This window comes from Mobula birostris, chromosome 11, assembly GCF_030028105.1.
Source record: "Mobula birostris isolate sMobBir1 chromosome 11, sMobBir1.hap1, whole genome shotgun sequence".
NCBI classification, from domain to species: Eukaryota; Metazoa; Chordata; class Chondrichthyes; order Myliobatiformes; family Myliobatidae; genus Mobula; species Mobula birostris.
In genome coordinates, this window is record NC_092380.1 from 7,210,041 (window position 1) to 7,236,417 (window position 26,377).

The following is a 26,377-nucleotide window of genomic DNA, read 5'->3' on the forward strand; positions in this document are numbered from 1 at the left end:
CAAAATGCAAACCATTATCATATTTTCTGGGAATGCCTTGTTATCAAAGGTTATTGGAGTGGGATACATAATGCCCTACAAGACATCTTTAAATGTGAAAAACCCTTCGAGAGTAAGACCATATACTTTGGGTATATACCTCAAGAATGGTTGAAAAGAGATAAATATTTAATGAATGTACTGCTGGTGGCTGGTAAAAAGACTCTTACCAGGAAATGGTTATCACAGGAGAGCCCAACCCTAAATGTATGAGTGGAAATTACAACGGACTTTTACAAAATGGAGAAGATAACAGCATCTGTTAATCATAAGTTGGAACAATTTTATTCATGTTGGAAAAAAATGGTTTAACTACATAACACCTCATAGGCCTGATTTTATTCTCACAAGTCAATGAATATGTTGTAAAAAAAAGATCACTTCCTACTTTGTACATAGTTTTCTTCTTTTGATTGTTCTTTCTTTCCTCTCCTTTCTATAAGTGTATACCTCAGATAAATATTATGTGGAGATTTGTGACAAATATGATTATATGTACAGTATCTGAAATACATCTTATGGAGATGTTTGTTTGATGATGAAATTCAATAAAAAATAAATTACAAAAAAAAAGAATTGACATCTTGGCGGTGCCTTAGATTGAGTGGGACATCTGCAAGCCAATCTAACGTTGCCTCTCTTATTTCAGGACCCAGTAATCAAGTGCCTCTGGATGACACAGGGCTGGCACTGAATATCCCCAGCTATTCTCCATTCCAAGCTATGCCTCCAGCCAGTCAGAGCCAAGCAAACCCAACCCCTCTGCCTGACCTTGGCGCAGCGGCAGACGGCGCTTGGGCAACGCAGACCCTGGACGTAAACCCCAGTGCCATGATTCCGAGCACGACCGAGTTCAAAGCACAGATGAAGGAGTATTTTCCGGACCGGGTGCTCGGTTAGTCCCCACCGTTGGTTTCACCGTCACCCCGTGCGTTGCTTGAGTGCGTGTTCAGCTGGCGGAGGTAGTCCCTAGCCAGTTGTAGCCCATAGCTCTGCTGATCGTGTGATGGCAAAATCGAAAATAAAACTGCAGATGCTGGAAACCAGAAATAAAAGGAAAAGCTGCAAACTGGCAGCTGACCAGCAGGGAAAGTTCAAAAATCTGAGGCGCAAAGGGACTTGGGGGTCCTTGTGCAGGATTCCCTAAGGGTTAATTTGCAGGTGTAGTCGATGGTGAGGAAGGCGAATACGATGTCAGCATTCATTTCGAGAGGACTAGAATATAAAAGCAAGGATGTAAAGTCGAGACTTTATAAGGCACTGGTGAGGCCTCACTTGGAGTATCATGAGCAAATTTGCGGCCCCTTAACTAAGACAGGAAATGTTGGCACTGGAGCGGGTTCATAGAATATAGAACATAGAAATCTACAGCACATAACAGGCCCTTCGGCCCGCAATGTTGTGCCGACCGTGTAACCTATTCTAGAAACTGCCTAGAATTTCCCTACCGCATAGCCTTCTATTTTTCTAAGCTCCATGTACCTATCTAAAAGACTCTTTAAAGACCCTATTGTATCCGCCTCCACCACTGTCGCCGGCAGTGCATTCCATGCACCCCACCACTCTGTGTGAAAAACTTACCCATGACACCCCCTCTGTACCTGCTTCCACGAACCTTAAAACTATGTCCCCTCGTGTTAGTTATTTTAGCCCTGGGGAAAAAGCCGCTGGCAATCCACACGATCTTATACACCTCTATCAGGTCACCCCTTATCCTCTGCTGCTCCAAGGAGAAAAGGCCAAGTTCACTCAACCTAGTCTCATAAGGCATGCTCTCCAATCCAGGCAACATCCTTGTAAGTTCCCTCTGCAAAACTGATTCACAAGAAATGATTCCAGGATTGAACAGCTTGTCACGTGAAGAGCACTTGATGGTTCTGGGCCAGAAGAATGAGGGGGTGACTTAATTGAAACCTATCAAATGGCAAAAAGCTTTGACGGAGTGGATGTGAAGAGGATGTTTCCAATAGTGGGAGAGTCTAGGACCGGAGGACGCAGCCTCAGAATAGAGGGGTATCCTTTTAGAACAGAGACGAGGAGGAATTTCTTTCGCAAGAGAGTGGTGAATCTCTGCAGTTCATTGCCACAGGCAGCTCTGGAGGCCAAGTTGTGCTGAACAGGATAAAGGGGGTCTTCCCGTTGGAGGGAGGCTGGAATTCTCATCTCATCCTGCTGTTTACAGAGCTCTGTCTTCATCAGGTTGTTGAGTCCTGGAGAGAGATGTGAAATGCAGGTCTCTCCTGATCTGCTGTTGGAACCTGTTGGAAAGGGGGAACGGCAGAAATGGGCGGCTCAGCATTCGCGGTTAGTGCGACGCTAGAGTTCAGAGTTCAATTCCGATGTCATCTGTCATGAACTTGTACGTCTTCCCCATGGAGTGCGTGGGTTTTCTCCGGGTGCTGTGGTTTCATGGTCCATAAGACATGCCGGTCAGTCAGTGTAAATTGTCCTGTGATTAGGCTAGTGTTAAATCAGGGGGTTGCTGGGAGACGTGGCTCGAAGGGCCGGTAGCACCGTGTATCTCTAAACCAATAAATTAGGCAGGGTTTGTGAAGAGAGAACTGCTCAGTTTAGAAAAGTTGTGTTACCTGAAATTGCTGAATTTAATACTGGAACCACAATGGGGTCTGAATGGAACATGGTGTTCCCCAAACTTTTGTTGGACTGCAGACGAACAGATTAGGGTGGGAGGGAAATGGAAGATAGAAAGATTTTGGCAACTGGAAGCAATGAAAGGTGGTGTCAGCGAATCTGAACCTTGGTATCTCCAACGTAGAAACTCTGCCAGGCTAACTTGTTTTCTTGTTTTCCCTCTCAGACGCTGCCTGACCCACTGAGTGTCCCCAGCACTTCCCCTCAACTGCGGCACACGTGTTGCTGTCCGCTCCGTTCCCCCCACCTCTAGATGCCAGAACGCTTTGCAAAGTACCTTATCATTAACCGTAGAGTGATAGAGCATCACAACACACAAACAGGCCCTTCAGCCCATCTAGTCCATGCTGACCTGTTTTTCTGCCTAGTCCAGGGGTTCCCAACCTGGGGTCTACAGACACCTTGCTTAATGGTACTGGTCCATGACATAAAAAACTTTGGGAGCTCCGGCCGATTCCCATCTACCTGCTCCTTGACCATAGCCCTCCAAACTTCTCTTTAATGTTGCACTGGCAGCTCACTCTGTGCTTATACCATCCTCTGAATGAAGACGTTTCCTCTCAGGTTTTCTTTAAGTATTTCACCTTCCACCCTTAACCTATGACGATTCAGGAACAGCTTCTTCCCCTCTGCCATCTGATTCCTAAATGGACATTGAACCTATGAACACCACCTCATTTTTTTAATGTATATTATTTGTTTTTGCTCGATTTTTAATCTATTCAATATACATATACTGTAATTTATTTATTTTTCTTCTATATTATGTATTTCATTGTACTGCTGCTAAGTTAACAAATTTTACAACACATGCCGGTGATAGTAAACCTGATTCTGATTCTGACCTGTAATTCTAGTTGCGACCAATCTCATGGGATAGTGGCTCTGAGTTTGAGATAGTTGTTCGCTCTCTCCCTATTTCACCCCTTTTCTTCTCTTTTTCTTGTACCACCCCAAACTTCGCTTGGTGATAGAATTCCTGAGTCAGGTGTTAACATTCCTCTAGGAAAAGGAGCGTTCCACGGGGAATGCTGTGCGCTCTTTGCAGAAAGTGCGTTGGGTGTAACGTGTGCTTTGAGATGCTAGGTTGAGTTTCTGGAGTGAACTGCTTGTTAAGCGATAGAGGGTGGAGTCGGCCTTCCCCGTTCCTTTCGAGCCACACCCCGCCCCAGCAACCCCCGACAAACCCCGATTAGCCCTAAACTAGTCACGGGGCAGTTTGCGATGACCAGTTGACCTACCCGGCGGGTCACTGGACTTGGGCTTGAGCTGGTTTCCGATCTCGGCAATGCATTTGCAAACGTTTGGTCACCGTGTGAGGAGACATCATCAGTGCACTGTTCACTAGTGGTGTGTCCTCCGAATGCCTGGGCTTTATATGATTGTAAACTCTTCTATGCTGTTCGGACTGTCGGAGAAAACCCGCGCATTCCATGGGGAGGACGTACAGGGACTCCTTACAGAATGGCGCCAGAATTGAGCTCTGGACTCCGGAATGCCCTGAGGTGTAATAGCGTTGCTCTAACTACTACGTTACCATGGCACCAGTGTGAAGTGCCTCTCCTTAAAAGTGATGTGTTTTCACTGGCACAACGCTGACGTTGATAGCATTTTGTAAGTGGGCTTTGTAGCCTGTTGCTTTCACAATACTGAGGTTTGGTTATACTGCTGTGGCATAGCATCTATCTCTCTGTTTTAGTCTGGGTTGCATGTGCACGGCAGCGTAGTGACTGGCGTAACGCTTCACAGCAACAGCTGTGAGACCAGGATTCCGTAAGATACAGGAGCAGAATCAGGCCATTTGGCCCATCGAGTCGGCTCCACCATTTCATAATGGCTGATCCGTTTTCCCTCTCAGCCCCAGCCTCCTGCCGTCTCCCCACATCCCTTCACGCTTGGAGCAATCAAGAATCTATCAACCTCTGCCTTAAATATACATAAAGGTGGCCTCCACTGCCGCTTGTGGCCACAAATTCCACAGATTCACCACTCTCTGGCCAAAGAACTTCCTCCTCATCTCCTTTCTGAAAGGGCGCCCCTCTATCCTGAGGCTGTGTCTTAGACTCTCCCACCATAGGAAACATCCTCTCCACGTCCACTCTGTCGAGACCTGTCATCATTCGATAGGTTTCAAATTGGTCACCACCTGAATTCCATTGAGTACAGGCCCAGAGCCATCAAGTGCTTTTCATATGACAAACCATTCAATCCTAGAATCATTTTCGTGAGCCTCCTCCGAACCCTGTCCACCTCTATTCTAAGATCGGGGCCCAAACCTGCTCACAGTACTCCCAAGTGAGGCCTCACCAATGCTTTATAAAGTTACAACATTACATCCTTGCTTTTATATTCAGAGGAAACTGGTGTAGTCACAGGAGACTTACAGACAGTGGCAGAAATTGAACCCCGATCGGTGATCGTTGGTGCCGTAAGACGTTGCGTTAACCGCTACATTACCGCACTGCCCGTGTTATGCCATGGGTTGAGAATTCCGGACCCAAATTTGGGCGGAAGCAGTCTGTTAACACTGAATGCTTTGGAGGAGACATTGAGGTAGAACTCATTTCTCTTTGCAGTGACCGACTTTGAAGTCTCGATCTACTATCGCGGCAGAAAGGTCCAGAAGGAAATAGTGAGGAACCCCAACGGCTTCCGTCTTTCCTACTCCTCGCAGTCCTCCTTCCCCTACCTGCAGGACATCTGGTTCCCAGATCCCGCCTCGACGCCGCTGAGCGACCAGCGGCAGATCAAGTACACCAACAAACTGCTGGAGCGAGTTGGCCAGGGACTGACGCTGGAAGTACAGCAGAACCAGATTTACGCCCAGCGCTACGGCAGCTGTAAGGTCTTCTGGTCAGTGGGTCAAGACCCCACCGGTTGCGAGCCTCAGGAAGTTTCGAATAGGAGCTTCACTGTCTTCCATGGCCTGGCGAAATTCAGCAAAGGTGGGTGAAGTCCATAGCATGGTGCTCTCCAGAGCAATGTCAAGAGAGCCGGCACGTGTCCATTGCGCCATTGGCTCAAAGGTCACATGTCAGATGTTGACCTGCATCGGGTCACATTTGAAAGATTCTGAATATAAGGGAATATGATATGGACAAAGGCCATTCTGCCCTACTCCAGGAGGTGGAGCAACACCTCATATTTTGTCTGGGTAGCTTCCAACCTGATGGCATGAACATCAATTTCTCTTTCTGGTAATTTTTTTCAGTCCCTCTTCTTCTATTCCGACTTTGGCCTCTTAAATCTTCTCCTGGACTGCCTCCCTCCTTCTTCCTTTTCTCCCATGGTCCACTCTTCTCTCCTCTCAGATTGCTTTGTCTCCAGCCCTTTACCTTTCCCACCCTCCTGGCTTCACCTACATCTCCTAGCTTGCCCTCCTTCCCCTTTCCCACCATTTCATTCTGGTGTCTTCCCCTTCCTTTCCTGTCCTGAAGAGGGGTCTCGGCCCAAATCGTTAACTGTTTATTCTTTTCTGTAGATGCTCCCTGACCTGCTGAGTTCCTCCGGCATTTTGTGTGTGTAACTCAGGCTGGATTCCCTTAGCTGCAAGCCAGTAGGCTGTATGTTGTGAAATGGGTAACGTTGGGTTTATTCGCTCGTTATCAGCTGTGCAATACGGCGTCTTTCCATGACCACGATCGTTCTTGGCAAATTTTTCTACAGTAGTGGTATGCCATTGCCTCCTTCTGGGCAGTGTCTTTACAAGACGGGTGACCCCAGCCATTATCAATACTCTTCAGAGATTGCCTGGCGTCAGTGGTCCCATAACCAGGACTTGTGATCTGCACCGGTTGCTCATACGACCATCCACCATCTGCTCCCATGGCTTGACGTGACCCTGATCGGGGGGCTAAGCAGGTGGAGGCTAGCGGAGGGAAGGAGTGCCTTACACCTCCATTGGTGGAGACTTATCTCCATCCCACCACCTAGAGCATTGGGTACATGAACCATATTCGAGTGCCCACCCTCAGTTACAGGTTACAGCCTAAGGACTGCTTGATGAAGTCCATTTCAGGCCAGCTGTGAAGCAGGATAATTTCTACTTACCTGGGTGAACACAACTCCAATAACCCTAGGACAAACAGAACCACCTCAGACAGAGACGTTCTGTTGATTGGTACCTCATTCACCACCATCAGAATTCACTCATCCCACTCTTGTGTCAGCTTTGTGTTCCACCGACAAAATACAGTGCAATTGGAACATACGCCCAGTGGCCACTTTATTAGGTACACCTGCTCATTGTTGCAAATAACTAATCAGCCAATCATGTGGCAGCAACTCAGTGCGTGAAAGCATGCCCACATGGTCAAGAGGTTCAGTTGTTGTTCAGACCAAACATCAGAATGGGGAAGATATGTGATCTTTGTGACTTTGACCGTGAGATGACTGTTGGTGCCAGATGGGGTGGTTTGAGTATCTCAGAAACTGCTGATCTCCTGGGATCAGGTGTACCTTATAAAGTGGTGTCTGAGTATATTTCTGGTCCCTCATTGTTACCGGTGTAAATCCGGGGGCTTCCTCCCAGCTAGCCTGGGACCATCTTCACCAGGCAGAGAGCAGTTGTCTAGGAAGGGGACCCACACCTACTTCAGCAGATTTGAAAGATGTTTAAAGCCACTGGCGGCCCGGATTGAATGACCAAATTCTACCCTTCCTCTGCAGAGCTCCATGACTTTGTGAACTCCACCGGCGGCTCTCCGCAGTACATGATTTGGTTGTGCTTTGGAGAGCTTTGGCCTGATCCCGATGGTAGGCCCTGGAACAAGAAGATGATCATGGTCCGGGTAAGTCGGTTTGTAGGCAGCGCATCGTCCTGCCGGGATACCGCACCGAGCTCCCCCTCCCCCCCATGGGGAGAGGGAAAGGAGGTGTTGGTACTTGAGAGGTTCACGAGAATCATCCCAGGAATGAAAGGGTTAATCATGATGGTTCTGGGCCTGAACCCGCTGGAGTTTAGGAGAATGAAGGGGGGAATCTCATTGAAGCAGACCGAATTTTGAAAGATTTAGGTAGAGAGGACGTTGACACGAGGAAATCTGCAGATGCTGGAAATTCAAGCAACACACATCAAAGTTGCTGGTGAACGCAGCAGGCCAGGCAGCATCTCTAGGAAGAGGTACAGTCGATGTTTCAGGCCGAGACCCTTCGTCAGGACTAGAGAGGATGTTTCCTACTTTAAGGGAGTCGAGGACCAGAGGGCACAGCCTCAGAATGGAGGGACGTCTATTTAGAACAGAGAGGAGGACGAATTTCTGTAGCCAAGAGGTGGTGAATCTGTGGAATTCATTGCCACAGATGGCTGTGGATGCAAAGTCACTGGGTATATTTAAAGCAGAGGTTGATAGGTTCTTGATTAGAAAGGGTGTCAAGGGTTCTGGGGAGAAGGGAGGAGAATGGGATTGGGAGGGAAAATAAATCAGCCATGATGGCATGGTGGAGAAGACTAAATGGACCGAATGGCCTAATTCTCCCAGGTCTTATGGTCTTAATGCTAACAGTCAATTTTACCTTCTGCTTTGTGAGTTGTGGTGAGCATGTGAAGGGATGTGCGGTTTCTGAGAAACAGATGGAATGCTGGAGGAACTCAGCGGGCCAGACGGCATCCATGGAAACGGATAAACAGTTGGCGTTTCGGGCCGAGGCCCTTCACCAGGGCTGGAAAGGAAGGGGGTAGAAGCATGAAAGGTCTTGGCCCAAAACGTCGACTGTTTATTTCCCTCTGCCTGACCTGTTAAGTTCCTCCAGCGTTTTGTGTGTGTGCGTGCGTTTGTTCTTTGGTAATTCGTTATTGCGAATGCGATGCAGGTACTGTGCTGATGGGCTCTCCCTCCCTTCGTCCAGGTGGTCCCCGTAGCCTTCCAGCTGCTGCACGAGTTGGCTCTCGGAATTGGAGCCTCGTCTCTGAGGAGCGATGAAATGAACCTGCAGTTCTCCAACCAGCTTTGCACCAGCAGCTTTTTATCGGTACTGGAGGAGTACATGGACCTGGACTAGACGGGCCCTGTCGGCCAGGGAGCGGCGCGGGAGCCTCATCCTGAAATTCAAGTCCCGCCTGGATTAACAAAGTAAACCTTGAGAAAACTCTAGTCAGCACTTCAGGCGTCACAGGAGAAAGGATCTTAAAGCTTCTGGCACTTTGGCTATCAGAATATTCAGTACGGGAGTTAGGAAATTCAATTGGTGAGGCTTAGTTGGGAGTATTGTGTGCAGTTCTGGTTGTTTACCTACAGGAGAGACCAGAGTGAGAATCAGGTTTAATATCACTGAAATTTGTTGTTATGTGGCACCAGTACAATGTAATACATAATAACAAAACCTGTAAATCAGTCAGTATATATATATTTTTTATAAAGTTAAGTAAGTAATGCAAAACAAAAAGCATTGAGGAACTGTTCATGGGTTCAATGTTCATTCAGAAATCTGATGGAAGAGGAGATTTCTGAATCATGAGGCTCCTGTGCCTCCTTCCTGATGGTAGCAATGAGAAGAGGGTATGCCCTGGCTGATGGGGGTCCTTAATGATGGACGCTGCCTTTCTGAGTCATCACTCTTCGAAGATGTCCCCTGGATGCTGGGGAGGCTGGTCCCCATGATGGAGCTGACTGAGTTCACAACTTTCTGCAGCTAATTTCGATCCACCCACCGTGCATGATGGTGATGCAGCCAGTCTGAATGCTTTCCACGGTACATTTGTAGAAATTTGTGAGTGTCTTCAGTGTCAAACCAAATCTCCTCAAACTCCTAATGAAACAGAGCCGCTGTCTTTGTATCTGCAGCAATAGGTTGGGCCCAGGTTAGATCCTCAGAGATGTTGACACCCAGGAACTTGAAATTGCTCATTCTTTCCACTTCTGGTCCCTCGATGAGGACTGATGTGTGCTCCCTTGTCTTATTCTTCCTGAAGGCCATAGTCAATTCTTTGGTCTTACTGACGTTGAGTGCGAGTTTGTTGTTGCGACACCACTCAACCAGCTGATCTGTCTCGCTCCTGTATGCCACCTGAAATTCTGCCAACAGTAGTTGTGTTGTCTGCAAATTTGTAGATGGCATTTGAGCTTTGCCTAGCCACTCAGTCATGGGTGTAGAGGGAGTAGAACAGTGGGCTGAGCACACATCCTTGAGGTGTGCCAGCGTTGACTGTCAGCGAGACGGTGATGTTAATTACCGATCCGCACAGATTGTGGTCTTCCGGCTAGGAAGTCAAAGGTCCTGTTGCAGAGGCCCAGGGTTTAGAACTTTTTGATCAGAACTGTAGGAATGATTGTGTTAAACGCTGAGATGTGGTCAATAAACAGCATCCTGACATGGGTATTATATTGTCCAGGTGACCCAAGGCCTTGTGAAGAGCTGCTGAGACCACATCCGCTGTAAGCCTATTGTGGCGATAGGAAAATTGCAGTGGGTCCAGGTTCTTGCTGAGGCAGGAGTTGATTCTGGCCATGACCAACCTTTCAAGGCATTTCACCGCCGTAGATGTGAGTGCTATTGAATGATAGTCATTAAGGCAGCTCACCCTATTCTTCTTGGGCACTGGTATAATTGTTGCTCTTTTGAAGCAGTTGGGAACTTCTGACTGCAGCAATAAGAGATTGAAAATGTCTTTGAGCACCTCTGCCAGTTAGTTGGCACAGGTTTTCAGCGTCCTACCAGGTACACTATCGGGGCCAGTTGCCTTGGGAGGATTCAGCCTCCTGAAAGAAAGCCTGACGTCGGCCTCTGGGACAGAGATCACAGGTTCACCGGATGCTGCAGGGATCCTCATAGCTGTCGTTTTATTCTCCCTTTCAAAGCGAGCAAGCTCGTCTGGGAGTGACGCATCACAGCCATTCGTGGTGTTAGGGTTTCACTCTGTAGACGGTAATGGCCTGTGAACCCTGCCGCAGTTGACGTGCATCCGATGTCGCCTCCAACCCTTTCGGAATTGTTCTTTTGCTCTTGAGGTGGCCCTCCGTGAGTCATACCTGGCCTTCTTGTACAGTCCCGGATCTCCAGACTTGAAAGCCGCAGACCTAGCTCTCAGCAGACCATGAATCTCCTGGTTCATGCATGGCACTTGACTCAGGTATGTCTGATACGTTCCCGTAGGCACACACTCATCCACACAGGTTCTAACGAAATCAGTGATGGGGAAGGCATCAGGATGTGCTGTTTCCAGCCTGTTGATTACACTGCTCGGGTCGTCTGGAGCCTGTTTGACACGGGCCTGAGGTCGAATATACACTGCTAACAACATGATGGCTGGAAACTTCCACGTCAGATAAAATGATTGCTAGAGGTTCCAGGTTGAGTGAGCAGAACCACCACGCTTGTGCACCAGGAGGAGTTAATCATAAAGCATACTCCACCTCCCCTGCCTTCAAAAGAGTCAGCAGTCCTATCTTGGTCGTGAAGCCAGCAACCTGTATGGCTGCGTCCAGAATGGCGGGGGATAGCCAAGTCTCCGTGAAACAAAAAACACAGCAGACTCTGATGACCCCCAGGTACAGCAATCTTGCTGTGAGGTCTTCAGTTTTATCTTCCAGAGACTGTACATCTGCCAGCAGAACGGACGGAGGTGGAATTTGGAACCCTCATCATCTTAAATCCAGCACAGCATCCTCTCTTCCGCTGTCTTAAAGGGGAACTACACTTGCGACTGGAGACTACTGTCTGAGATTTGTCGACTTTTGAGTAGTGATAGAGTTTTTAAATACCTTAAAGTGATGTTGCTTACTGCATTGTCCATGGCTGTAGCTGTGACAATCTAAAACAGGAATATTTGATGATTTCCATTGAAGCTGCTTGCACGAGTCGCCACCAGAAGATAGCAATAAGGTTAAAAGAGTACAGAGAAAATTTACGAGGATGTTGCCTGGACTTGAGAACCTGAGTTATAGGAAAAGGTTGAATTGGTTAGGGCATTATTCCCTGGAGTGTAGGGGAGTGAGGGGAGATTTAATGGAGGTATACAAAATTATGAGGGGTATAGATAGGCTTTTTCCACTGAGGGGTGAGACTAGAACTAGAAGTGTTGTGTTAAGGGTAATGTTTAAGAGGAAACTTCTTCACTCAGAGGGTGGTGAGAGTGTGGAACGAGCTGCCAGCGGAAGTAGTGGACGAGGCTCAATATCAACATTTGAAAGATGCTGACATTGGAGAGGGTTCAGATGGAACAGGTGTGGAGAGCTTTGGTCCGGGTGCAAATCGATGGGACTGGGCAGAGTAATAGTATGTCATGGACTAGATGGGCTGAAGGGCCTTTTTGGAGCTGTAGTGCTCAATGACTCAGCAGGTCAGGCAGCATCTATGGAGAAAGGCACAGATAATGTTTCCACTCGGATCCCCTTCATCAGAAAATTTGGAATGCTGTTTTGAAAATTGAGTGGATTCACTGTTGTCATTATGGAAGGAAAGCTTATCCCATCTGGTCTATACGTGACTCCAGTCTAACTGTCCAACCAAGCCAATGGGTTCTCCTGTGGTTTCCAAAGACGGTTCCTCATCATCTTCTTGGGGGTGGCAAAGGGTGCGGAATAGATGCCCCCCAGTCCATTAACCTGACAAAGATGGCTGAAAATGATTGGCTCTCAGCAAATGGAGCTCTGAGTTCAATTCCATAAGACCATAAGATACAGGAACAGAACGAGGCCATTCGGCCCATCGAGTCTGCTCCGCCATTTCATCGTGGCTGATCCATTTCCCTTTCAGCTCCAATCTCCTGCCATCTCCCTGTCTCCCTTCATTCCCTGATTGATCAAGAATCTATCAACCTCTGCCTTAAATATACTGTACCTGATGACTTGGCCTCCACAGCCGCCTTTGGCAATGAATTCCACAGATTCTTCACTCTCTCTGGCTAAAGAAATTCCTCCTCATCTCTGCTCTGAGGCTGTGTCCTCTGGTCTTAGTCTCCCCCACGATAGGAAACATCCTCTCCACATCCACTCTAGCGAGACCTTCCAACATTCAGTAGGTTTCAGTGAGATTCCCCTCATTCTTCTGAATTCCAGTGAGTACAGGCCCACAGCCATAAACAATCCTCATATGAAAGTCTTTCAATCCTGGAGTCATTCTCATAAACCTCTTCAATGTCAGCATATCCTTTCTTAGATAAGGGGCCCAAAACTGCTCACAATACTCCAAGTGAGGCCTCACCAGTGCTTTATAAAGCTTTATACTCCTCTGGAAATGAGTGCTAACATGGCAGTTGCCTTCCTCACCACCGACTTAACCTGTAAGTTAACTTTCAGGGGATCCTGCACAGGGACTCCCAGGTCCCTTTGTACCTCGGAGTTTTGAATTTTCTCACGTTTAGAAAATAGTCTCCGCTTTTTATTTCTTCCACCAAAGTGCATGACCATACACGTCCCAGCAATTTCGGAGTTCGGTTCCGCGAGGAGTCTCCGTACGTCCTCCCCGTGGAATGCGTGGGTTTTCTCCGGGTCCTCTCACGGTCCGAGGTCGTGCCGGGTCAGTTAATTGGTCAATGTAAATTGTCCCATGATTAGGTTAGGGTTAGTTGGAGTTGTGGGGGCTGCTGGGGGGGGGGCAGGACGGCTCGAAGGGACAAAAGTGCCTACTCTGCGCAGAACCGCTAAATAAAATAGCGCCGATGGTGAAGCTGGAAATCCGGCAGCTGCAGTAACGCTGTGGGTGGGCCGACGAGACACTTGGACGGATGAGAAGACCCCAGTGCTGGACAGTCCTCGCTCTATGTCGCACACAGGTTTGTGGCCCGGCACAGGGGCAGGCTCTGCGAGTGCACTTTCTGGTACTGGCCACTTCTCGGCAGCACGGCGTCGGAGCCAAACGAGCTACCGTGCCGCAACTGAAATGCTAGCGTTGTGATTTGACCAGGAGGTTCCTGTAACTCTGCTGTTCATTTGACTTAAAGGCAGCCACTCAATTAATCAGCTGTCATCTTCTGCCATTTGCTGGCTCTGAATATTTAAAGAGGTCTCAATAATACTGCATGGGGTCAAATAGCAATTTCATAATACATGCTTTCTTTCTGTCGCACTGTTGCTCCACGGTAGCCTAGTGGTTGGCGCAATGCTATTATAGTTTGGGGCGTCGGAGGTCGGAGTTCAATTTCGACATCATCTCTAAGGAGTATTCACGTGGAATGCGTGGGTTTCCTCCGGGTGCTCCAGCTCCCTCCGACAGCGCAAAGGCATTCTAGTTTTGAGATTAATTATTCATTGTAAATTGACCTTTAATTAGGTCTGGGTTGAATCAGGGGTTGCTGGGGCGACACGGCTCGGAGGGCCAGAAGGGCCTTTTGCACACTGTAGCTCTAAATAAAAATAAAAATCTGCCTCAAAACTCTTGTGGTCAACTTGTACTCTGTAATGGTAACACACACACACACCCGATTAAGATTGCAGAATTGTAGAAATATACAGCCCACGTGGGCTGTCTAACTACACATTGAATCTTGACTCTTTAACTACACATTCTAGTGTAAATATAGCTACAGCCAAACTGAGACTTTTACACATTTCTCGCACTTTCTTCGTTTTTGAAAGGGAGAATAGCTCTACTCCTGAGTGAATTCCACAACTGTCCAGCTCTTGGCTCCATCCCTCCCCCTCCTGTCTTCTCCTATCATTTTGGATCTCCCTCTCCCCCTCCCCCTCCCACTTTCAAATCTCTTACTAGCTCTTCCTTCAGTTTGTCCTGACGAAGGGTCTCAGCCCGAAACGTCGACTGTACCTCTTCCTAGAGATGCTGCCTGGCCTGCTGCGTTCACCAGCAACTTTGATGTGTGTTGCTTGAAATTCCAGCATCTGCAGATTTCCTCGTGTTTGCATCCAACTATCGAATGCGTTCCTGACCAGGTACTGAAAACCAACTGGCTGGAGTGTTCGAGGTCACCTTCAACCTCTCCCTGCTGTGGTCTGTTGTTCTTGGCTGATTCAATCATACCAGTGCCCAAGAAGAGCAGGGTGATCTGCCTCAGTGACTGTCGCACCAGAGAATTCGCATCTACTATGATGAGGTGCTTTGAGAGGTTGATTATGGCTGGAATTAACTCCTGCCTTAACAAGGGCATGGACTCTCAGCAACTTGCCTGTCACTGCAACAGGTCAACAGCAGACGCTGTCTCACTTGCTCTGCACCCAGCTCTGTATCTAGACAACAGCAAGACATACCTCCGGCTGTTATATATTGGTTACCATTCAGTGTTCGTCCCTCAGTATTAATCATCAGACTTCAAAACTTGGCCTCCTCTGCAACTGGATCCTCGACTTCAAGGTTCAGGATTCCGGGTACTTTTACTATCAAAGTATGTTTGCAACTCTGAGATTTGTCTTCTCCAGATAGCCATGAATCAAAGAAAACCACGGAAGCTGTTCAGAGAAAAACATCAACCCTGCCCCCCCCACACACACACATATACGAAAAGCAAAATCAAATCATACAAATGGCAACAAGATCATCAACTCCCCCCTGCGCGCAAAAAAATCACGCAAACAGCAACAAGGCGGCAAGTGTGATGTTAGCATTCATTTCAAGAGGACTAGAATACAAAAGCAAGGATGTAACATTGAGACTTTATAAAGCACTGCTGAAGCCTCACTTGGAGTAATGTGAGCAGTTTTCTGCCCCTTATCTTTGAAAGGATGTGCTGGAACTGGAGAGGGTTCAAAGGAGGTTCACGAAAATAATTCCAGGACTGAACGGCTTGTCATATGAAGAGCGTTTGACGTCTCCGGGGCTGTATCCACTGGAATTCAGAAGAATGAGGGTGACCTAATTGAAACCTATCGAATGTTGAAAGGCCCCGACAGAGTGGATGCGGAGAGGATGTTTCAGATGGTGGGAGAGGCTAGGACCAGAGGACACAGCCTCAGAATGGAGAGGAGATGAGGCAGAATTTCTTTAGCCAGAGACTGGTGAATCTGGAATTTGTTGCCTGTGGAGTCCAAGTCTGTATGTACTGTATATTTAAGGCAGAGGTTGATAGATTCTTGATTGGTCAGGGCATGAAAGGATACGGGAGGGGGGTGAAGGCCCTTGATCAGACCACACTTGGAGTACTGTGCTCAGTTCTGGTCACCTCACTATAGGAAGGATGTGAATACTGTAGAGAGAGTGCAGAGGAGATTTACAAGGATGTTGCCCGGATTGGGGAGTATGCCTTATGAGAATAGGTTGAGTGAACTCGGCCTTTTCCCCTTGGAGCGACGGAGGATGAGAGGTGACCTGATAGAGGTGTATAAGATGACGAGAGGCGTTGATGGTGTGGCTAGCCAGAGGCTTTTTCCCAGGGCTGAAATGGCTAGCATGAGAGGGGTTTGGAAGTAGGTACAGAGGGGATGTCAGGGCTAAGTTTTTCCACACAGAGAGTGGTGGGTGTGTGGAATGCACTGCCGGTGACAGTGATAGAGGGGGATACAACGGTCTTTTAGGAGACTCTCAGATAGGTACATGGAGCTTAGGAAAATAGAGGGCTATACGGTAGGGTAGTTTCTAGAATAGATTACATGGTTGGCACAATATTGTGGGCCGAAGGGCCTGTAATGTGCTGTAGATTTCTACGTTCTAACTCTCCCTATCATCCCTATCTGGAGAGTCTGCTGTATGGGCAACAGCTTGCTCTCCATATCGTACTGTCCCGGCTTGCGTATCACATAGACAGCTCGAATGCAATATCCTTGGTCGACCCTTGGGTACAGTAGCAGAATTAGGCCGTTCGGCCCGTCAAAATCAAAATCAGATTTATTATCACCAACATTGTGAAATTTGTTGTTTTGCCACAGAAGAGTGAAATAGATAAAAAGTACTATCAGTTACAAAAAGATTCCTATATAGATATATACAGTGGCATGCAAAAGTTTGGGCACCCCAGTCAAAATTTCTGTTACTGTGAATAGCTAAGTGAGTAAAAGATGAACTGATTTCCAAAAGGCATGAAGTTAAAGATGACACGTTTCTTTAATATTTTAAGTAAGAAAACTTTTATTTCCATCTTTTACAGTTTCATAATAACAAAAAAGGAAAAGGGCCAGAAGCAAAAGTTTGGGCACCCTGTATGGCAGTACTTAGTAACACCTCCTTTGACAAGTACCACAGCTTGTAATTGCTTTTTGTAGCCAGCTAAGAGTCTTTCAATTATTGTTGGGGGATTTTTGCCCATTCTTCTTGCAAAAGGCTTTTAGTTCTGTGAGATTCTTGGGGTGTCTTGAATGCACTGCTCTTTTGAGGTCTATCCACAGATTTTCAATGATGTTTAGGTCAGGGGACTGTGAGGGCCATGGCAAAACCTTCAGCTTGCACCTCTTGAGGTAGTCCATTGTGGATTTTGAGGTGTGTTTAGGTTCATTATCCTGTTGTAGAAGCCATCCTCTTTTCATAAACATAGAACATAGAATAGTACAGCACAGTACAGGCCCTTCGGCCCACAGTGTTGTGCCGACCCTTAAACCCTGCCTCCCATATAACCTCCCTCCTTAGATTCCTCCATATACCTGTCTAGTAGTCTCTTAAACTTCACTAGTGTATCTGCCTCCACCACTGACTCAGGCAGTGCATTCCACGCACCAACCACTCTCTGAGTAAAAAACCTTCCTCTAATACCCCCCTTGAACTTCCCACCCCTTACCTTAAAGCCATGTCCTCTTGTGTTGAGCAGTGGTGCCCTGGGGTAAGAGGCGCTGGCTGTCCACACTATCTATTCCTCTTAATATCTTGTACACCTCTATCATGTCTCCTCTCATCCTCCTTCTCTCCAAAAAGTAAAGCCCTAGCTCCCTTAATCTTTGATCATTATGCATACTCTCTAAACCAGGCAGCATCCTGGTAAATATCTGTACCCTTTCCAATGCTTCCACATCCTTCCTGTAGTGAGGCGACCACAACTGGACACAGTACTCCAAGTGTGGCCTAACCAGAGTTTTATATCATTACCCCGCGACTCTTAAACTCTATCCCTTGACTTATGAAAGCTAACACCCCATAAGCTTTCTAACTACCCTATCATCTTCGGCTTTTTTACAGATGGTGTGATGTTTGCTTACAGAATTTGCTGGTATTTAATTGAATTCATTCTTCCCTCTACCAGTGAAATACTCCCCGTGCCACTGGCTGCAACACAAGCTCAAAGCATGATTGATCCACCCCCGTGCTTAACAGTTGGAGAGGGGTTCTTTTCATGAAATTATGCACCCATTTTTCTCCAGACATACCTTTGCTCATTGTGGCCAAAAACTTCTATTTTAACTTCATCAGTCCACAGGACTTGTTTCTAAAATGCATCAGGCTTGTTTAGACGTTCCTTTGAACCTTTTGAATAGAACTCCGATGACTTCCTGTAGCAGGCAGTAATTGGTGGTGATCTTGAATCATTGTTGTCATTTTAGTGAAGGTGGTGCTTTAGGTCGGGGAGTTCCAGATTTATATGAAGACCAGCTTTATTTATCACATGTGCATCGAAACATGCTGTGAAATGTGTCATTTGAATCAATGACAAACATGGTCCGAGGATTGATTGGGGTATCTAACAAGCAGGCTGCTTCAACCTTGTTTGGGATGGGCCATTACCTGGTTTTCTTTCCCCACAGATGCAGCCCGGCGTGCTTTGTTTTCACTCAGACACTAGCCTGTTGTTAATAGTTCAGCCATACTCCAACAGAATGACAAAATAGAGTCACGTAGTCCCTCAAACTTTTCTGTAAAATCATGGGCCTCTAACTCCATTTTCTTGCCCGTTACTCATTGGCCTCCTCTTTCTTGGAGACCAAAGGTTGAACTTGACCTTGAAAGTACCCAATGGTCTCCGTGCCTACCTGAGGCAGAGATTCAACGATTCATGGCTTTGATAAGATTGCACCTCACCTGCATCTGGGACTGTATCCCCTAGATCAGGGGTTTCCAACCTGGGGATCTACGGACCACCAAGTTAATTGTAGGGGTCCATGGCATAAAAAAGGTTGGGAACCCTTTCCCTAGATCCAGGCTGCCCTCCCAGCCGATCCTTGGCAAGCCCCTCTGGAGCTTCAGCAAGTTCTTCCAGCTGTGTGGAAGCCTGCTGTAAAACCAAGATAGTGCCCTGATGAAGCAGGCACCACAGTAGCCTGGTGGTTAGCGTAACACTGTTACTGCTCGGGGAGTTCTGCGTTCATCCTGGCCCTCTCTCCAAGGAGTTTGTACGTTCTGCCTGTCACCCAGTTGGTTTCCTCTGGGAGATGTACCAGGTAATTTAATTGGTCATGTGGCTTATCGGGCCTGTTTCCATGCTGTACCTCTAAATAAATAAATAAGCAAACAAACACCTTTAGTGACACAACTGGAATGGGCATAGAATGTGCTTTTGGTAAATAACACCTAAAAATACTTAAAGAACATTTGGGCTTCTCAAATTTATGAAGTAGCATTGATTGGGCCTGCACTCTTTGGAGTTTAGAAGAATGGGGGCGGGGGGGGATCTCATTGAAATCTGTTGAATATTGAAAGGCCTAGACAGAATGGATGAGGGCAGGACTATTTCCGATAGTGGGGGAGTCTCGAACCAGAGGGCGTGGCCTCAGAATACAAGGAAGTCCCTTTAGAACAGAGATGAGGATGAATTTTTTTTAGCCAGAGTGTGGGAATCTGTTGCATTCAGTGGCTGTAGAGGGCAGGTCAATGGGTAAGTTTAAAGCAGAGGTTGATAGGTTCTTGATCAGTAAATACATTCAAGGTTACAGTGGGAAGGCAAGATTATGGGGTTGAGTGGGATAATAAATCAACCACGATGGAATGGCCTAATTCTGCTCCTATCTCTTATGGTCATATGACTGGAAGTACAAGCACTTTACATGGAGAACTGGCATTATCTTAATGTTACATAAGGTACACATAATGTTCTCCAACCAGGCTGGGAAGCAGGACCCTCTCTGCTCTGCATTTTGACTGGCATCAAGAGTGCAGAAAAGATTTACAAGGTTGTTGCCAGGACTTGGACTGAGTTCTAGGGAGAGATTGGACAGGCTAGAACTTGGGCACAAGGTTTGGCTGAAGGGCCTGTTTGTTTGCTGTAGTGCTCTATGACTTCAATCCTTATGGAAGTTAGGATATCATGAGCAGGCCTAGACAGGGTCAATATGCACAGTCTTTCTCCTAGGGTTGGGGACTCAAGAGCTAGAGATTAAAGCTTTAAGGTGAAAGGGGAAAGACTGAGGGGCAACTATTTTTTTTCTCCTAAAAACACACAAAGCATGATATGAGCTGCCAGAGGGAGTGGCTGAGGTAGGTACATAAACAACTTTTAAAAGATAATTGGACAGGTATATAGATAGGTGAGGTTTCAGAACAGGGGGTCCACGGACCACTTGGTTAATTGTAGGGGGTCCATGCGTTAAAAAGGTTGGCGGGATATGGGCAAATGGAATAAGCTTTGATGGGTTGGCACTGAACAATCAGGCTATAAGGCTCACTTCCGTGCTGTATGGTTCTATGACTTATTCATGTCATTGTGACAGGCTATTCAACTGCAACGCAGTGCCAAGCCCCAGTCTTGCCCTTGCTTGCTGACTCAATGTGTGGTGTTGAACAGGAGGTCATTCAGTAGCAAGCAGGCAGAGAACACTCCCTCCCTCCTGACTGACCCTGACCACACTCCACACTCTGCTAACCAGACTCAGGAAAAGTGAGAGAGCTTAGGTAAAACCACCTGCTTGGAGTTGACCCCCCCCCCCCCCAAGAGGACCGTACACCTTGGATTTGGAGGCTGGCATGCTTCAATGACCCAGAGAGCTACGTTGGATGGAGTCAGGGCTTTCTCCTTTGGCTTTTGGTAGGGAGCCATGCCAAACAGGTCAAAGGGTAGAGGCCAGACTAAGAGTGGTCCACCGGTCCTCCAGGTACGAGGGGGTTCAGTTGAGGGCGAACAAAACTGTTATGGAAGCAGCGCTGAAGAATCCTTCTACATCTGAGTGTGATGGTATTCCTGAGTCTCCACCCGGGACTTGCATGACTGACAGTAGTGAAAGCCAAGAGGAAGCTACTGACATGATGAAGGAAGCCCTGAACACCACCAGAGATGGAGGACCTTCATTGCTGCCCTAAATGCCAATGGCGTAATGGGCAGTAAGTAACTTGGATCTGACTGTTTAAAAGAAACTAGCACTTCTGTTCTGTAACAATCTCATTTTTTTATTTATACAATATTCTCAACAACAGGCAGATGTACAATATTAGCACAGTTGAAAGAGCACAGTGGTATTACCATAACTCAACCACGTGTACCCCTAGTGATAAGATGCCTATCATCACTCCAACTTCCAAGGGTCACAATGAAATTCACCTTCTCAAACAACCATCCATCTGCCCTCCCCACTCATTCAGAATTTCTATAGTCGCCTGTGTGAAAGAACACAGGGGATTTTTCAACATAAAATACTGAAAACAACCCATCTCCCATTTCCTCGTAAGCCATTTCCTAACGCTGGCGTGCTCCTCACTTCAACTGTGCTAATACTGTTTATAGTTTCTTTTCCTTCAGGTTAGAGATGCAGAAACACTAGGGCGGGCCCCTCAACTGCAAATATAAACAACCCAAATAAATTAGTTGTTTTACAAAACAATTTGTCCAATTTTCTCGAGGCTTTATTTTTTTTTAATTAAAAAATGTTTCCTTTTTAAATGACGAGATTCAGTAATGTCACAAGAGGGACTACTTTGCCTCTTTCTAAATGAGTATTATGTTATCTAGTATTTAAAATGGCCAGCAAAACTCCAATTATCAATATATATGTACTTCTTGGGTGTGTGAAACCCAGTCTATCCCCTCCCTACCCCAACTCCCCAGTGTACGTATACACACATACACATTCACATAACCTCATCCACCAGGCGTACTTGCAAACCCATTCAAAACCAAATGACACCAAACAATAGTTAGTCAAGCTTGCTTCAGACTGAAATTAGAACAGTGGATACACTTGTCAATCATTTATATACCCTCCTCTTGTAATTACACCACATACAAGGTTCAGACAAAGTCAGACTGCAAACCTTTCTTCCCCCTCAGTGTAACACTGCCAGTTGAGATACAGAGCAATTCACGCCTACAAGACGACTGTCCTACCCTGGACGTACAGGAACTAAATCTGAAGCGCGGTGGTACACAGGGGTCAGGTGCGTCAATTTGGCTGTGGGTGAGGAGTGGGGAGCACGGGGGGTGGGAGGAGAGCACAACAGGGTTGCAGCGTGATAGGAGAGCGGCCCGAATTAATCCTATGTCTAACATGATTTGGCAGCAAACTGGGGCGATGGCAGCGGGGTGGAAGGGGAGGGTACCAATGAATAGCTCTGGAATTAAAATACAAACTTCCCCAAATCAAGGGGCGAGGAGGGTATCACCCATCTCCTGAGCAGCTCATGGTGTGGGCCAAATATCAGATACACTTCCTGCTGAAAAAATAAATTAAAGAAATAAAGATAAGGATGATCGTCAACCATTTGCCTTATTCCTCTGCTGCGGGCAAAACTGGCTTGACACGATAGCAGATGATACGAACCACATACACACTTGTCGAGGTGGGGAAGGGGGAGGAAAAATCATTAGGGAGCCCAAAGCAAGTCTCCCAAGCCTCTGCATCCGGTGCGTCGCGGTCACGAATGGAAATAGGAAAGAAAACCGAGGGCAGTGGCGGGCGATGAAAAGGTGGACACGTGTGATTAGGCAGTCCAGTGACACAGGCCGAATCAACCCCATGTCCTTCCTCCTTCCCTCCCCAACAGCACTCCCCAACACTCAGCTTTACAACAGTAATTGCATTGGATGAAAGAATTCCACCCCGGGTGCCTCAAAGGACCAGCTACAGTGTCAGGAAGCATGACTAAAGTAAATACATTTACATAAGGAGAAACACGTTCCGAAGACAGTGGTCACAGGTTCAATCCCCCATCTCTTACCTAATTAAAACGTGCAAATGAGAAAACATCGACTCTCGTCTGCTTTTCTTCAACGTTGAACTATATATATATAATCTTTTTTTAAAAGAATAACGAATAGCATAGACATCAACAGGACAGACAGGTCCTCTCTAATACACTGCCTTCTCTCGATCACTGAGCAAGTAATATCATTTATTTCTGGTTAAAACCATATAGAATTCACTGACCTAGAAAAGGGAACGTCATGCAGAAAGAAAATGGAGGGCAAGGGAGTTCAGGGATTGGGATGGGAGGTGCGGGAGGAGATTAAAAACAAAATATTAACAGAAGTGAGAAAGGAGATGAGAAAGCTTGCCGATGGCTCCTATCTTATATACAGCAATTGGGAGATACAGTATACAGTTTTTAAAAGTGATTTTTTTAAACTTTCCAAGAATATTCTGCCACCCCACCACCCTCCCCCCCCTTTGTATTTCATTAAAAGTGTCCCAAGTTTCTTCCATCTAATTCAGGATCAGTAGGCACTGCCACAATGAGATTAACCCAGGAACGTCAGATGGACTTCTAAAGTTTTCGTCTTTTAAAAAAAATGTCTTCACACTTATTAAAATGAAAAATAAAACGAGGAGAGGTGCTGAAAATTATTGAATTCTGGTAACTCATTAAAAACTGTCTCTCGATCTGGTTTACGTCTGTGCCGAGACTTTGCCGTGTTTTTCTAACTTCCCGGCCTCCTTGCCGTTGCTCTGGAGACTGCTGTCCTCTGGTCTCTTGCTGTGCCTCCGAGCATACTTGTATTTCTCCACGTAAGCCTTTACCAGGTTGGCAACTTTAACGGGGTTGATCTCACCGCTTTTACTGTGGCAGATCTGCAGGGGGAGAAGAAATGGCCCAGTAAGTTTGAGCGGGGGGAGAATGGCTCAGTGAATTTGAGTGGGGGAGAATGGCTTGGTGAATTTGAGCAATGGAGAATGGCTCGGTGAATTTGAGCGATGGAGAACGGCTCGATGAATTTGAGCGGGGGGAGAATAGCTCAGTGAATTTGAGCGAGGGAAGATGAGTTGGTGAAATTAGGCAGGGAGAGAATGGCTTGGTGAATTTGAGCGATGGAGAATGGCTCGATGAATTTGAGCGGGGGAGAAATGGCTTGGTGAAATTAAGCAGGGAGAGAACGGCTCGATGAATTTGAGCGAGGGAAGATGAGTTGGTGAGTGATGTTATGAGAGGTGAGAGGAGAGATGCAGAAAGGCCATCAGAAGTTAACCCCTTGTTCACTGAGAGAGCCCTCTGCTTTCACTGTGCAATTTACCATCCACCTCCTTATCCCCATTCTCACCTCACCGATAAAGTCATGGAAAGGTTACACCACAGGGAAGGCCATTTAGCCCCCCAAGGGTGCAGCGCGGCAGTGTAACGCTATCGCAGTGCCAGCAAACCAGGTCCAGTTCTGCCGCTGTCTGCTCTTCAGCGTTCGGAGAACACATCACAATCAATAGCGCACTGGCGAAGCCTCCGTGCATGGTGATGAAACGTTTACAAATAAATTCCCAGATTGGAGAACTCCTCATCCCGATCGTACGTTCTCCCGGTGACTGTGAGGGTTTCCTCTGGGTTCTCTGGTTCCCTCCCAAATTCCAAAGTTGTTCAGGTTAATAGATTAATTGTTTGGGCAGTGCGGGCTGGTTGGGCTGGAAGGACCTGTACAGCGATGTATTTCTAATTAAATAAAACAAAAGGTCCATGCCTGCTGCACGAGAGCAACCCCAGTCCCACACCATATACACCTGTGCCATCTATATTCCTTTCAGATACTCGATATTAGCGGTCTCCCTCCCACCTATTTTGTGACACTCACTGGGAGCATTGTAGACAAAGAGCCCAAGGCACCGTTGAGGATCCCTACCAACCATCCCACCACCGTCAGGAAGGAGGTACAGGAGCATCAGGACTAAGTAACAGGCTGTGAAACTAATGAATACTCTGCCACCACCAAGGTCTCGCCATGAGCACAGTGAGCTGCTTACTGTTTATTTGTGCTGCACACTACATGCATTTTGAGTTATACTTTAATAACTTATTGATGGCAATAGTTTGCTTTATGTGCTGTGTTGATATGTTTTGTGGCTGCACCGTAGTCTGGAGGAATGTTGTTTCATTTGGTTGTATACACAGTTGCAAGAAAAAGTATGCAAACCCTTTGTAATGACCTGGTTTTCTGCATTAATTACTCATAAAATTGGGTCTGATCTTCATTTAAGTCACAATAATAGACTAACACCTAAACTAATAACACACAAACAATTGTACTTCTTCTTATCAATACTGAGTACACCATTTAAATAATCACAGTCCAGGCTCAAAAACCTATGTGAACCTCTGGGGTAATAACTTCTAGAAAAGCTATTTGGAGCCAGGTGTTCCTATAAATGAGCTGAGATTGGAGGTGTGGGTTGTAGAGGTGCTCTGCCCTATATATAAAAAAAATGACGAAGTCAGGTTACTGACAGAGCCTGCTCTTCTCAAGAAAGATCTGTTTATGTGCACCATGCCTCGATCGAAACAACTTTCAGAGGACCTTAAAAGACGAATTGTAGAGATGCATGAAGCTGGAAAAGGCTAGAAAAGCATCTCTAAAGACCTGAGTGTTCATCAGTCCACAGTAACAGAAATTGTCTGCAAATGGAGGAAAGATCAAAGTTCAAAGTAAAATTTATTATCAAGAGTACATACATGTCACCACATATAACCCTGTGATTCTTTTTCTGCAGCATACTTAGCAAGTCTATAGAACAGTAAATGCAAAAAGGATCAATGGACAAAAAACTGCAAATGCAGATATATATAAATAAATAGCAATAAATAACGAGAGGATGAAACAACAAGATAAAGCGTCTTTAAAGTGAGACCATCGGTTGTGGGAACACCAGAAGTAGAATGAGTGTAATTATCCCCTTTTGTGCAAGAGCCTGATGGTTGAGTGGTAGTAACTGCTCTTGAACCTGGTGGTGCGAGCCGAGGCTCTCGTACTTTCCACCTGGTGGCAGCAGGGAGAAAACAGCACGGCCTGGGTGAGGATCTTTGGCGATGGGTGCTGCTTTTCTACGGCAGCATTTCATGGGCTCAGTGGCTGGGAGGGCTCTACCCTCGATGTTCTGGGCTGAGTCCATTAGGATCTTCTGCTCAAAGGCACTGGTGTTCCCACACTAGGCTGGTATGCAGCCAGTCAGCACACTTTTCACCACACATCTATAAAAGTTTGTCAACATTTATTGATGACATGCCGAATCCCGAGGAAGTAGAGGCGCTGTTGTGCTTTCTTTGCAATTATATTTATGTGATAGGTGTAGGACTGGCCCTTTGAAAAAGTGACACCCAGGAATTTAAAGTTACTGACCCCCTCCACCTCTGATCCTCTGATGACTACTGGCTCACGGCCCTCCAGTTTCCCTCTCTTGAAATCTACAATCGATTCCTTCATCTTATTGACATTGAGTGAGAGGTTATTGTTATTACACCTCTCAGCCAAATTTTCAATCTCCCTCCTGTATGCTGATTCATCACCACCTCTGATACGGCCCACAACAATACAGGTTGACCACCGATTTTCTAGAAACTGACGGTTTGGCACCTTTTTTAATCTGGATGAAATTATGAGGCCAAGTATCGCTCACTTTTCATGAAACATCTGTTAGATGAGGTGAATGTGGGCAATTCTGTACACACATTTATTAAAGAATTTAACATGAAGGACGTTCTTTGGTCCACTGCTCGAGGACGGAAGAAGGTAGAACCTTCAACACGAAAGAATGGCTGGCAC

The 26,377-nt window shown here is 46.6% G+C and overlaps 2 protein-coding genes across 9 annotated transcripts in view; one reads left to right on the forward strand and one right to left on the reverse strand.

The window, feature by feature from the left end:
* The window catches only part of LOC140204786 (interferon regulatory factor 3-like), a 65,259-nt gene that overhangs the window by 34,712 nt on the left and 4,170 nt on the right, over positions 1–26,377 (forward strand). Inside the window, exons 6-9 of one of the 5 annotated variants that reach the window (XR_011887706.1) lie at positions 689–934; positions 5,268–5,636; positions 7,360–7,481; positions 8,539–8,762. Coding sequence is in view for 3 of the 5 variants with exons in the window: in XM_072271584.1 (XP_072127685.1) it covers positions 689–934; positions 5,268–5,636; positions 7,360–7,481; positions 8,539–8,691 (890 nt within the window). In the remaining 2 variants the exon portion in view is untranslated. Of the gene's footprint in view, positions 1–688; positions 935–5,267; positions 5,637–7,359; positions 7,482–8,538; positions 18,965–24,368; positions 24,607–26,377 lie in introns of those variants that run through there. The other 4 variants (XR_011887707.1, XM_072271585.1, XM_072271584.1 and 1 more) reach the window with 4 other exon arrangements.
* The window catches only part of scaf1 (SR-related CTD-associated factor 1), an 82,877-nt gene continuing 73,151 nt past the window's right edge, over positions 16,652–26,377 (reverse strand). For 3 of the 4 annotated variants that reach the window (XM_072271577.1, XM_072271576.1, XM_072271578.1), the window contains exon 12: positions 16,652–23,429. In XM_072271577.1, the coding sequence (XP_072127678.1) occupies positions 23,247–23,429 (183 nt within the window). In that variant the 3' untranslated portion in view covers positions 16,652–23,246. The remainder of the gene's footprint in view (positions 23,430–26,377) is intronic. The other variant, XM_072271579.1, reaches the window with a different exon arrangement.